The 12,406-nt window shown below is 45.1% G+C and overlaps 1 protein-coding gene across 1 annotated transcript in view; it reads left to right on the top strand.

The window, feature by feature from the left end:
• TENM1 (teneurin transmembrane protein 1) overlaps positions 1-12,406 on the top strand; it is a 209,518-nt gene that overhangs the window by 104,711 nt on the left and 92,401 nt on the right. Inside the window, exons 6-9 of the mRNA XM_063416608.1 lie at positions 4,710-4,862; positions 7,987-8,186; positions 8,899-9,109; positions 11,451-11,552. Coding sequence (XP_063272678.1) covers positions 4,710-4,862; positions 7,987-8,186; positions 8,899-9,109; positions 11,451-11,552 — 666 coding nt within the window. The remainder of the gene's footprint in view (positions 1-4,709; positions 4,863-7,986; positions 8,187-8,898; positions 9,110-11,450; positions 11,553-12,406) is intronic.

Genomic DNA, 12,406 nt, shown 5'->3' with positions numbered 1-12,406 from the left:
GTAACAGCTCTTCTGAATTCTGGGCTGCAGGGGATGAGCTACTGAGATTCTGGAAAACAGCAGAGAAAGCTGAACAAGCCTTTAGTGGAGGTCAGCAATTTGGAGGGGCGTCACATTGGCAGGATTTTTGTCCTTTGGAGCTCACCTGGCAGGCAGTCAGGACTGATGCACAGGACTTCTGGACGTCTCCTCACCCCTGAGTGTCTCTGCACTGCAGCCAAGGCTCTTACTCACACTCTGCCAGGCGTGCAGCACCGGAGCTGACAAGCTGTGCTTCCACAGAAGGTAGACAAGAATAAATTAAATTAGATCATTGGCTCCCTAGCAGATGGCGGGTTGGTCCAGTTTACAAAGAGAGTGCTGAAAAATTGCCTGTAACTGTGGGTGTTTACCTGGGTATGCAGCAGGATTGTGGGGACTGAGGCAGTCTGGAGCTGTTTGTTTTGTTTACATTTTGAACAAAAGAAGGGATCTAGTCAGTATTTCAGAGGTGAGGACCCAAGCTTTTGTTCTGAACATGGCCCTGCTGGTTTCACTTACAGCAGTGAAGTGAAGCAACAAAAACCTGTCTCTGGGGAGGGAAAATCCCTTAGGCAGCACAAAGTTACACTCCCTTTTCATCTCTTTGCTGAGAGATTCCATGAAAGGAATGTAGAGAAAGGTTATTATACAGGACTTTAATATTTCTTTTTCTGCAAGAGATCTGTTTTGTACCTAATATTCCTTTTTTCACTAAGAAGCATAATAACTTAGCTAAGAAAAGCTCTGTGCTGTGACTAGGATCTTCTGTACTGGAGGGAGAGAGAGGTCATTTAAAATTACCCTGCACGGCTCCACTCTGTGGCCTGGCCAGGGCAGGGTGGCTGAGGAAAAAATTTAGGTGTGTGACAATCCTGTGGCATCCTTCAGTCTCTTCAAATCCACTGACTACAGACTCCTCCAAATTTAGCTTCTGCCATAACATCCATCACGCACGTCAAAAAAAATCTGTGTCTACTTTTGTGTTAGAATTTTATCAGAATCTTTGAATTAAAAAGGGCTGTCTAATAAAATATAAATGAAATATAGGTATGGTAGTATCCCTCATGTAAGCCCTATCTCCCAGCATTATGTAAAGAGGGTCAGATTTCCAGATGACCTCAGTGAAAGCAGTGTGCAGCTCTGGTCATGGCAGCGTGCAGCTCAGAGATGGCACAGAGAGAAGTAATAATGTCATTATTGACAGGGGACCAGACTGGAAATATCTTTTCAGGTGAGTGCAGTTCCCCCCAGCAGGGGAAATGCTGCACTCGGCAGTCAGGGGGGAGCTCTGCTTGGGCCAGCCGATGGAGGGTGGGGCTGATGCTCCTGCTGGCTCCCCACAGCCCTCCCAACAGGAGTGGGATTCTGCAGTCGTGCCAGCTAACAAACTCCTTCATCTCCATTTCCCTGCCAGTCCGTGGGCATTGTCTGGAGCTGCAGCAGCTCAGCAGTGACCTTGCACCTCCTGAGGTGTTGTAGGTGCTGGGAAGTGCAGGGTGTGTGACTGCAGAAGTGTTTTCAAATGCCAACAGGCAGAGCCAGAGTGGCTTTTGCTTTTCTGTAACGTAAGTGTAGTCAGCAAACTCGACAGGCTGTTGTGTGTGGACCTGAGCTGCACCACACAGTGCATCCTTCCTGCTGGTGGGGGGCTTGGCACTGTCAGTCAGCAGAGCCCCCGGAAGGCTGAACTCTGAGGAGAGGGCAGAGACATCCACCACAAAGGGAATCTCCCTCCTCCTTACCCAGTGCTAAGTCAGGGTGATTATCATCTCCTGTTTGTTCTGTGGAGTGGGATCTTACACCGGGCATTACACCTGGGAAATGCAGCTGAGAACCCTGCAAATGCATCGATGCTGTGGGAAGTGACATTGTGGCCCACACTTGAATTGCACAGCGTTTTCTGTGCCCCTTTGGTAAACGCCAGAAATCCACTAGAAAAAAATCAAAGGGAGAATAACTCAAAAGAGAAGTTCTTTTGAGCCTTTTAATGAAATTCAGTACATGCCTGTTTATTTCTAAGGAGATTTGAGAGATGGAGATTTGAAAGTTTTATGTAATCCTATTTAGTGAAATAACTGTGTATTTAAAACATGCTGTACGTATGTTGTAGGAAAAAAGCTCTGTAGGAAATTTGTATGCCCTAGGTAAAAGAAAAGCATCACAGAAAATGAAGAGGTCAGAGAGGGCTCTGTGTCTGCTAAATAAGCAGCATTCCCTGTAGAGAGCTTCTGAAAAAGGCATCTCTAGGAATTGTTTGTGGTCTGGTTGGTCCCAGAGTGACACCTGGGTCTGAAGGTGATTCCTCAATGGCTGTAATTAATGTAACAACAATTGGAATGATTTAAGACTGGAAGGTGGCTGGGTTTCTGCAGTGTTTCAGATCAGTTCTTTCAGGTGTTCTTTCCACAGCCATGTGCTTTGCCCTCAGCCGTGCCCTGGTTCAGCACCAGGCCATGCCCTGTCACCTCCCAGGGATGGCACATCCCAGCTGGCAGCGGTGCCCTCTCTGCTCTCGGGGTGTTCCCGAGGAGGAACTGCTGTCCCACACAGTCACAGACAGGTCTGCAGCTCGCCAGGCTTTGCACCAGCTGTGAAAACAGCAGCACCTCCCCAGGCTGGGGGAGGCAAAGCCAGGCCAGCAGTGGCGCAGGGTGCAGGGTGGCACAGGGTGCAGTGCAGGGTGCAGTGCAGGGTGCAGCATGTGCAGGGTGCAGTGCAGGGTGCAGTGCAGGGTGCAGGGTGGCACAGGGTGCAGTGCAGGGTGCAGGGTGGCACGGGGTGCAGTGCAGGGTGCAGTGCAGGGTGCAGCATGTGCAGGGTGCAGCATGTGCAGGGTGCAGCATGTGCAGGGTGCAGTGCAGGGTGGCGCAGGGTGCAGGGTGCAGTGCAGGTGGCACAGGGTGCAGCGTGGCGCAGGGTGCAGTGCAGGGTGCAGTGCAGGGTGCAGCATGCGCAGGGTGCAGTGCAGGGTGGCACGGTGCAGTGCAGGGTGCAGGGTGCAGTGCAGGGTGCAGTGCAGGGTGCAGGGTGGTGCAGGGTGCAGTGCAGGGTGCAGCATGTGCAGGGTGCAGCACGTGCAGGGTGCAGCACAGGGTGCAGCGTGGCGCAGGCACGCACCGAGGGAAAGGGGCAGCCCTGCCTTTGTCCCCTGCAGCACGCACCAGGGCTGTCCTGGAAGTGAGTGATAACAATGGGAAGAGTGCAAGAAAGCAATTGTATTATAGTCAGGATTCCATGACCACTAAAAGCTTATTATTGATGCGTGCAGTTGTGTTTTGCTTCCAGTGATCTGTTTCAAGTGCTCATATAATTCTTTGCATTAGTATAAATGAAATGTGCATTCATTAGCTTTCAGTCTCACTGAACTGTGTTCCCTTTTGTTGTTAATAACTCTTTAAATAATAATGATGTGCAGAAGCTCAAGCCAGGAGCAAGAGCACTTACTCTGGGGATGTCAAGGCTGCTTTTTGTTGTACGTGGCAGTGATCTGTCCCACGTTAAGAATCTCAGAACTCAGACCTGAGCTCTGTGTGATCTGACTGCAAGACTCTTTCCAAAGTATTGTCATGGTCGCTTGATGATTTCAAGACCATAGAATATGAAGCAATCCAGGCCTGAGGGCTCACAGCTGACACCAGAAGGCTCAAAAGTTCCCTTCTAAAAGCTCTTCTGGGGAGTGGGAATGTGCTGCCCGTTCTCCAGAGTCCAGATCTGCTGTGAGTCCGTGTCTGAGATGCAGCAGATTTCTCCCCAATGGTCACCTCACTAACTCAGCACTAAGGCTCTCACTGCTTGGTTTGGATCATGTGTCTGGTCTCCAGGGTGACCCTGGATGCACAGATCTGGAATTAATGCTGCAGATTGGCAGCTTTGCATTCCTCAGGTAGCTTTCCCAAGCCCTTGACAGGAATCCATACAAGGCTTGGGATTTCCCTGAATTTTTAGTTTAACTTTTCAGCATGCAGAGGACACCTGTGACCAAACACTTGGGAAATGGACTCCAAGTTTCCTGGTTGTATTGAGATATTTCCTTGAAGTGTGTACAAGTGCAGAATAAAACCATGTTCTCTGTTAATGCAAGGCCCATTCTAGATCACCCTTCTTTCTCCTGCGAGGCTCTGAGGTAACAACATGGTTCAGGAAGAGCAAATATACTTCCTTTTGGAATATAATAAAATAAAAATTATATTTATATAATAAATATATTTCCTTTGGAGCTCCCACTGTGGGCAGAGCCTTCTCAGTGCACATTGCTGCATGTGGGCACAGTTTCACTTCAGACTGGATTGAAAATGTGAGGAGTTTGAGCTGATGTCATTGCCTTTGTCAACAAATTCTGAGATCTTTGACAGTCAGAAGCTGAGGGACAGCACTGATATAGCATTAGAATCTGCCACACAATATTGAATTTATTCAACTGGTATCCTTTTAATTGCAAATAATTCCATTAATTGCTGCTGAAATTCATCACCCTGACCTGGCTGAGGTAGAAAGTGTGGTAACTAATTAAACATTGAGTTTTAAGGTAAAATGGTAAATTGTTCATTAGCCCCCTTGAAATTCTGATTTATTACTAACAGAATAAAGTATACTTGACTTTGCAGAAGCTGGGTCACAGCATTCTTGCACAGTCTCACCGAGGGTGCTGTCGTTTAGGCATCAATTAATTGGTCTCCATTTCTTTGCAGCAGTACACTTGTTTGGTTTAACCTGGCAGCTACAGCCTGTGGAAGGGCAGCTCTATGAAAATGGAGTTAGCAAAGGAAATAAGGGAATAGAGTCCATGGATACTACTTACTCACCAATTGGAGGAAAAGCCTCAGATAAAACAGAAAAAAAAGGTATGTGTGACTGAGAAGCTCCGTATGTGTAAGATGATGAATAGTTAAACATCCCTGCTGTTCACATCCTGTGTTCTCTGCATTTTGACAGGATTCTGAGTTCAGGTTCCATCTTTGCTGTAATTCTAAAACAGGTATGAAGAGCCCATAACCAGCTGGGTTCCTTTAGCAGAACTCTCACTGAAATTAGTGAATGCTAATTAGAATGCTTTGCCAGACTTTGCAAGCATGTATTTTAAACTAATCTTTTAATGAAAATCCAGTTTATAAACCAGCCAGTCACATTTCTTCAAGAAGTCTGACTGACTTCTGACCCACAGCTATGAGTTAACATTCTAATATGTAGTAATGTGATTAAAAAGTCAGATATCCTATTGATGCTGGTATTTACCAGGGGAGTACAAGGAAATTGATTGTTTCAGGATCAGTAATAATAAGCATATGGGTATATTTTTGTGGAGGTAATTGGCACCACACTGTTCAGAGGTTTTCTTTCTTGAAGCCAAGAGAAACCTGTGATTAGGAATCTATCTTCTTTTTTAGACTTCTGAGGAAAGTGTGCTTGGAAAGCCTAGGAGAGAATTAATACCCTAGTTGGCAAGATTGGGAGCTGTACAAGGAATTGAATATAGAAAATTAAATGATACTTTGTCGTACAAAAAATGTTTTTGTAACAAGAGTAGAATTGTATAGCAGTGCTGTAATTTTAAAAGCTTACTTTGGACTGTTTCAAGAAAGAGCAGGAAAGCACACAGGGACAGTCTGTGAGGAGTGGTTTTCAGGGGCCTTTTGTGTACAGCCACACACCTGCTCAGTTCTAGGCACAGAAACAAAGCTGAATTAATCTTCTGTGAAGAGAGCAGCGTGGCTCAGTGGATCTGGGCACACACATTTCAGGCTGTGGCATTTCCATGCCCCGTGGCTGTGAGCAGCAGCACTGCAGGGTGGAGGTTCTGTGTCATCCCCAGCAGGGTGCAGGGAGTGCTGCTGTCAGCGCTGTGAGCAGCAGCCCTTTCCCAGGGGACGGGCTGGGTGTGCATCCAAGGGCAGCTGCGTTGGTAAGTTTGGATTAAATTATTGCTAAAGCAAAGGTATTTTCACCAAAGGTGGGGAAACCCCCAAGGCGGGTCTCAGCACTAATACAATATTCAGCACAAGGTGATAATGGCAGTTACTGAGGATCCACCCACACTGAGCACACGACACCTTCTCTTTTCAACAAGGAAACAGATCTCACCACAAATACAAGGAGTAGTCACTGTATGGTAAAGACCTTGAACCCTGCCCAATAATGCCTTTAACTTCAAAAATGATACTGTATCCTGGACTTTGTACTTAGAGCTCTAAATCTTGTAATTGAATCGTATTAATTACCATGTGTCAATATCATCGAAAGGTGCCATAGTGTTTTACTTAACCCAGGGCAATTGCTTGCAAAGAATCATTAAGATTTAATGTCTCTAGAGTATTGGAAGTAGGGGAAAAGGTTTTTAAATTTACATAAACCAAGGAGGATCTGTCATGGCTTGGGGTGGAAAGGGATCCACTTTTATTGTACAACAGGGAAAGTTTAATTCTCTTTCCAAAACTCAATATTGAAGATCTTTTCCGTGAAGCAAATTGGGCAGAAGTAGTCTCACCTTGAATATTGTTAAAGTAGCAATTTGGAAATATTTTAACTCACAAACTAAGTAAGTGGTGTGTTTTTAGGGTACTAGGTTACAAGTTTCTACTCTAAAAATAGATGTATTTACATGGTGAGGTGTTATAAGCTGCCCCTCATTCCTGCTGTGGGTTTGGTGACACAAAGCAGCTGTAAAGCTGGAAGATCTGGTACCCTGAGAATTGCTCCTGCCTTGCAAATTAAATCTCTATTCATTAAGAATGCTAAGTACTTCTTGTGCTGCTTAAAGCCCACGTAAGGTCCCACTGAGGGTCTGTGTTATTAACACACTCAGGCACAAGCTGGGCCTAGCTTTGCTGCTGCTGTTTTCACTTCCAGGGCTGGTTTAGAAAATTTCACCAACATTATGTTGGGTTAGATCTTTGTATGCGTTTATTGTAAGAGGTGGGGCTCCAGTCTCTTTGCTGCTCGTTATTTTTCATTGTGATTCTGGAATGAAATGAACCCTGGGTGGACATTGCTGCTGGATTCAGTCTCTAATGCCACACACTGTCCTGCTTTCACTCCACTTCAGAGTGTGGAAATGTCAGGAGAGTTTTATAAACCTTTCAATGGAATTCACTCAAATGTTAGCAGGACTGGGCTGTGATTTGCAGCATGTCACAGACAGGCAGTAAAAAACACAAAGGTGGTGACAGAAGCCAGCAAAGCCCCAGTTTAGTTTGGCCAGGTCTTCCTCATGCCTCGCCTCTCCCTTTCTGCTCCCTGCTCTCACACCCTCGGGTGAGGTTACACATTGTGGGTGTCTGCAGATTTATTGTTGGGCACTCTGAAATTATGCCAGCTTTGTCTTCAGAGTGCCTTTCCCTGTCCTCATGCCCCTATTTATTACATTTTCATGAAGAAAGACCAAGCCAGAACAGATGTTCTTTATTTTGCCAGGACTAGATTAACACCACCATAATAAAACCATTAGCAATGGTGATTAATAGAAATCCAGGCTTTGGACTGGGGCTCTGACCTGCCAGGTCTGATGGATTTTCTGTCCTCACTGGGGTCCATGTGTGCAGTTGCTGCAATGCCCCTTCAGCAGCAGTCTGGAATATGTGCCACAGGAAGAATTTCCCTCCGTCCTCGCTCTGTATTCACAGTTGAATGTAGTTTAATGTGTTTTGTTTGCACACTTGATGGGCAAAGACCATGTGGTTTACACAGCAGCAGTTCCATTCATAATCAGTAAAGTGTTATAAGATTTCCAGCAAAAATCATGACAAAAATACCCCTGATACCTGTCATTAGAAATGTTCATGTTTGTTTGTGTTTTCCAACCTGTTGAACAAAAACCGCAGTTATCAGTGTTGGAAGCTGATTTTTGTATATTCCAGTTTATCTAAGGCACGTTTATACCTTGTAACCTTCCCCTCACACACTGTAAGTACTGAGCTGACTGTTTGTTTGTTTGTTTGTTTGTTTGTTTGTTTGTTTGTTTGTTAAATGCAGTGTTGCAGAAGGGCCGGGCCATAGACACGGGGGAGGTGGAGGTTGGAGCACAGGTGATGCAGACCATCCCCCCGGGGCTGTTCTGGCGCTTCCAGATCACCATCCACCACCCCGTGTACCTGAAATTCAACATCTCCCTGGCTAAGGACTCCCTGCTGGGCATTTATGGCAGGAGGAACATCCCACCCACTCACACTCAGGTAACTGGAGGTGGTCCTGGTTCTGTTCCGTTTGTGTTCCCAGGCAGCAGCACAGGAGAGCTCAGAGCGCGCGTTCAGAGCAGACACGGAGCAGGGCCAGGCTCGGGTTGTGCTTTCCCTTTACTGAGCTCCAGCAAAACCCCAGGCCCTGCTCTCCCAGGGGAGGGGCAGTGCAGAGCAGGCAGGGCAGCAGCAGGGACCCGGGATGTGACTGTGAGAGAGGCTGGGCAGGCACACTCTGCCCTCTGCGTGGATCCAGCAGTGCAGGGGACGGAGCTCCAGGACACTGGAAACGCTGTAATCCTGTGATTTTTTGAGATGAATACACTGGAAACGCTGTAATCCTTCTGTGATTTTTTGAGATGAATAGCTGCATTGCACAGGCTCCACACCTTGGGAACTTTTGAGTTACTCCCATTAAAGAGATGTAATTTTTGGAGTAAATCTGCTGTATCCAGTGCAGCAAGTCTGATTTTACCCTGCCAGAGCAAACAGCTGTGCCAGTCCTGATGCCATGTTTCTGACCTACAATAATGCTTTTTATATGCAAACTGAAGCTAAACTGACTGGGTTATGCAATCGCTGTCCACACTGTGAATACTTAAGCCATTCCTCTTAAGATTTCAGCTGTTTATTCATGTTCAAAGGAGACATGCAGAATAGATTCATGAATATTTGCTAGGTGGTTAATTTTTGCTCATTATTATTTCAGTTTGATTTTGTGAAACTGATGGATGGAAAACAGTTAATTAAACAGGAACCAAAAACCTCAGAGGAGCCTCAGCAAGCCCCCAGGAACCTGATCCTGACTTCCCTGCAAGAGACAGGTTTCATCGAGTACATGGACCAGGGAGCCTGGCACATGGCATTCTACAACGATGGCAAGAAAGTGGAGCAAGTGTTTGTACTGACCACAGCTATTGGTAAGAACAATCACACTGTTATTCTGATTATTGCATTGCAAAGATGTATTTGATGTGTTCCAGCTCCTCTTAAGTATTCTCTTAAATGTGTTTTATTTCAGCTTAGTTTAATTAACCTCAGTGGAGCAGCATTGTGTTAAAGCCAGTATTAGACAAATAGCAAATCTGTTTATTAAAGATGGATGTTCTCAGATTAGTTAAGTGTGAAGTTTTCATGTGCTAAGATTTTTATATACCAGCTTAAATGCTTGAATGATTTCTGGTGTTATCTTTTTCCAAGTAAACGAGATTATATCTGCCCTCTCTCCTTACGTGGGCCATAAATCCTACAAAAATTATCCAGGCTTTAAGTTCTTATTTCCAGTATTTTAGTCAGCTGGAAGTTGGAAGGTCTTTGTGGATTTGTTTGTGGGTGTTGTTTGATGGCTGGAAGCTGTTGTTTTATGCAGTTGTTCAAATGCACCGTTTTGTTTGGAGCGGAGCACAAACACAGGAGCAGCGTCCTGGGGAGATTCCACAGGAGATTCCACAGGAGATTCCATAGGAGAGTCCACAGGAGATTCCATAGGAGATTCCACAGGAGATTCCACAGGAGATTCCACAGGAGATTCCATAGGAGATTCCATAGGAGATTCCACAGGAGAGTCCACAGGAGATTCCATAGGAGATTCCATAGGAGATTCCATAGGAGATTCCATAGGAGATTCCACAGGAGGAGATTCCACAGGAGAGTCCACAGGAGATTCCATAGGAGATTCCATAGGAGATTCCATAGGAGATTCCATAGGAGATTCCACAGGAGATTCCACAGGAGATTCCACAGGAGATTCCACAGGAGATTCCACAGGAGGAGATTCCATAGGAGATTCCACAGGAGGAGATTCCACAGGAGATTCCATAGGAGATTCCACAGGAGATTCCATAGGAGATTCCACAGGAGATTCCATAGGAGATTCTATAGGAGATTCCACAGGAGATTCCACAGGAGATTCTATAGGAGATTCCATAGGAGATTCCATAGGAGATTCCACAGGAGATTCCATAGGAGATTCCGTAGGAGATTCCACAGGAGAGTCCATAGGAGATTCCACATGAGCTTCCATAGGAGAGTCCATAGGAGAGTCCATAGGAGATTCCACAGGAGGAGATTCCACAGGAGATTCCACAGGAGATTCCACAGGAGAGTCCATAGGAGATTCCACAGGAGAGTCCATAGGAGATTCCATAGGAGATTCCATAGGAGATTCCATAGGAGATTCCACAGGAGGAGATTCCACAGGAGCTTCTCCTGCCTCTGGACTCCTTTGGGGAGTGTTTGCAGTGGGTGTTGGGAGTGAGCAGTCCCCACCCGTGGGGCTTCTCTGCAGTTTCAGTTTAGGTGTTGGCAGTGAGCAGTCCCCACTCGTGGGGCTTCTCTGCAGTCTCAGTTCAGGTGTTGGCAGTGAGCAGTCCCCACTCGTGGGGCTTCTCTGCAGTTTCAGTTCAGGTTGTGTTTGTGGTTTGCTGCAGACTCTGCCCACGGCCCCCTTTGGTTTTAACCTGTTCCCCGTGTGTTTGGCAAGATGTCTTTACTAGCCATGGACGGGCCATCTGCTCTCAGAGCAAGGGGATGCTATTTTTGCTTTGTGGTAACACCTTGCAGAGCAGCACAGTGTGACTCAAATACCAGGATTCTGAAGGACTTGCATAAAAGAAAAAATCAGAAATTGAGATACAGTTGTAATGACTGGTTCTGGTGTAAAATTTCATATTTGCTCTGTTCAAAAAAGTTGAATTTCTGCAAGTATATATAGGTTTTTTCCCTTCAAATCTAGTTCTTAGTTCTTTATCACATCGAATTTCATCACTGTACAAAAGATTATTTTTTTTTGTTTAACTGATTGTATAGAAGTGGAAATCCTGCCCTTCTCCAAGGGATTCAATTCACATGGTTCAAATGAACACCATAGAAGGCAATTTACTCTATAACCAGGTTTCAAACAAATTACTTCAGCAAGAAAAGAAAGTGTTTAAGGTGGACATTTTTCAGCAAATACTCAGGTTCCTGCAGTGCTTTTAATGGTGGTAAATTTTACATGAACACTTACTTTAAAAGCTTTTTGGTGTCATATAAATGATGCACCTGTTATCTCAAAGCTGTCAAGAAAAAATCTAATAAATATTTGTAAGCTGCTTCAACAGGAATTTTGTTTATGCTCCCTATGAATGAAAATGGGCTTTTTACTGCTTCTGCACCTATTTGTGTGTTGAGATATGTCCTGCAGAGTGAGGTGAAGATGCCATTCATTTTGAATTCAGCCAATTTATGTTTTTCTTTGTGCACAATTGCCTGAATAAACAGAAGTCCTGGATGACTGCTCCACTAATTGCAATGGGAATGGAGAATGTATCTCGGGCCACTGCCACTGCTTCCCAGGATTCCTTGGTCCTGATTGTGCAAAAGGTAATCTCATTTTAACTGACCCACGGTGCATGGCAGGATCGTGATTATGGTGTGTGACTGCTGGGCTTGCAAAGATTCAAAGTGATTAAAGGAGATTAAATTCCTTTTTCCAGACAGATGGCAGATACAGTACAGCACACATGTGGAGGGTTTCTTTATGCTGTACTCGAGTTAACACGGATCAACCACTTCTCCCTCCCTGACTTTCAAATTTAATAGGTTCCTCCAGCCACCTTTGCATCCTGTCTGTAATTCTGAAATACATTTTTAATAGGTGTGTTAACATAGCATTATGTTTATCTGTTATTTAAAAGAGACAAACAGTTTCACTTTGGAGAAAACATAAGTAAATCAAATGCTTCTGTGGTCTTAACCTGAATAGGGTGTAGGTAAGAAACCTAAAGCAGCTTAGAGGTGGTGTTCCAGCATTAAGGCAAAACAGCCATGTTAGGTGAGCTTACTCCTGTCTCAGGTATTTCTGTCAGTATTGTCCAGTATCTGCTGCAGGTGATGGCCAGGAGTTCCCACGATTTCCCAATGTCTCCTCAAATGTGGGGTTTGGTTTTTTAAGGCTCAGTTGGCCCAGAAATTGATACTGGATGGTGAAAGTAAGCTTCCACGTTGCTGGTTAACATACAGATAGTAATGGCTACAATTTCAATGATACTGTGTCTTCTTAGAAGACAAAAGAAAAAGACAGGACCTTGGTTCATTTCACAGGAAAGAAATACTAATCTCAATGAAAATCAGATTTCCCTGCAAGTTTTCCACAGAGGCCAATCAAGGGGAGAGTTGATTTATCTTCTCAACTATCCCATTTGTGGTCAAAGTTAAGGAACACGAGGAGACGGGGA

Source organism: Prinia subflava, chromosome 20 (assembly GCF_021018805.1).
Source record: "Prinia subflava isolate CZ2003 ecotype Zambia chromosome 20, Cam_Psub_1.2, whole genome shotgun sequence".
Lineage (NCBI taxonomy): Eukaryota > Metazoa > Chordata > Aves > Passeriformes > Cisticolidae > Prinia > Prinia subflava.
Note: the sequence above shows the minus strand (reverse complement) of the source record. Positions and strands in the feature narration are given on the sequence as shown.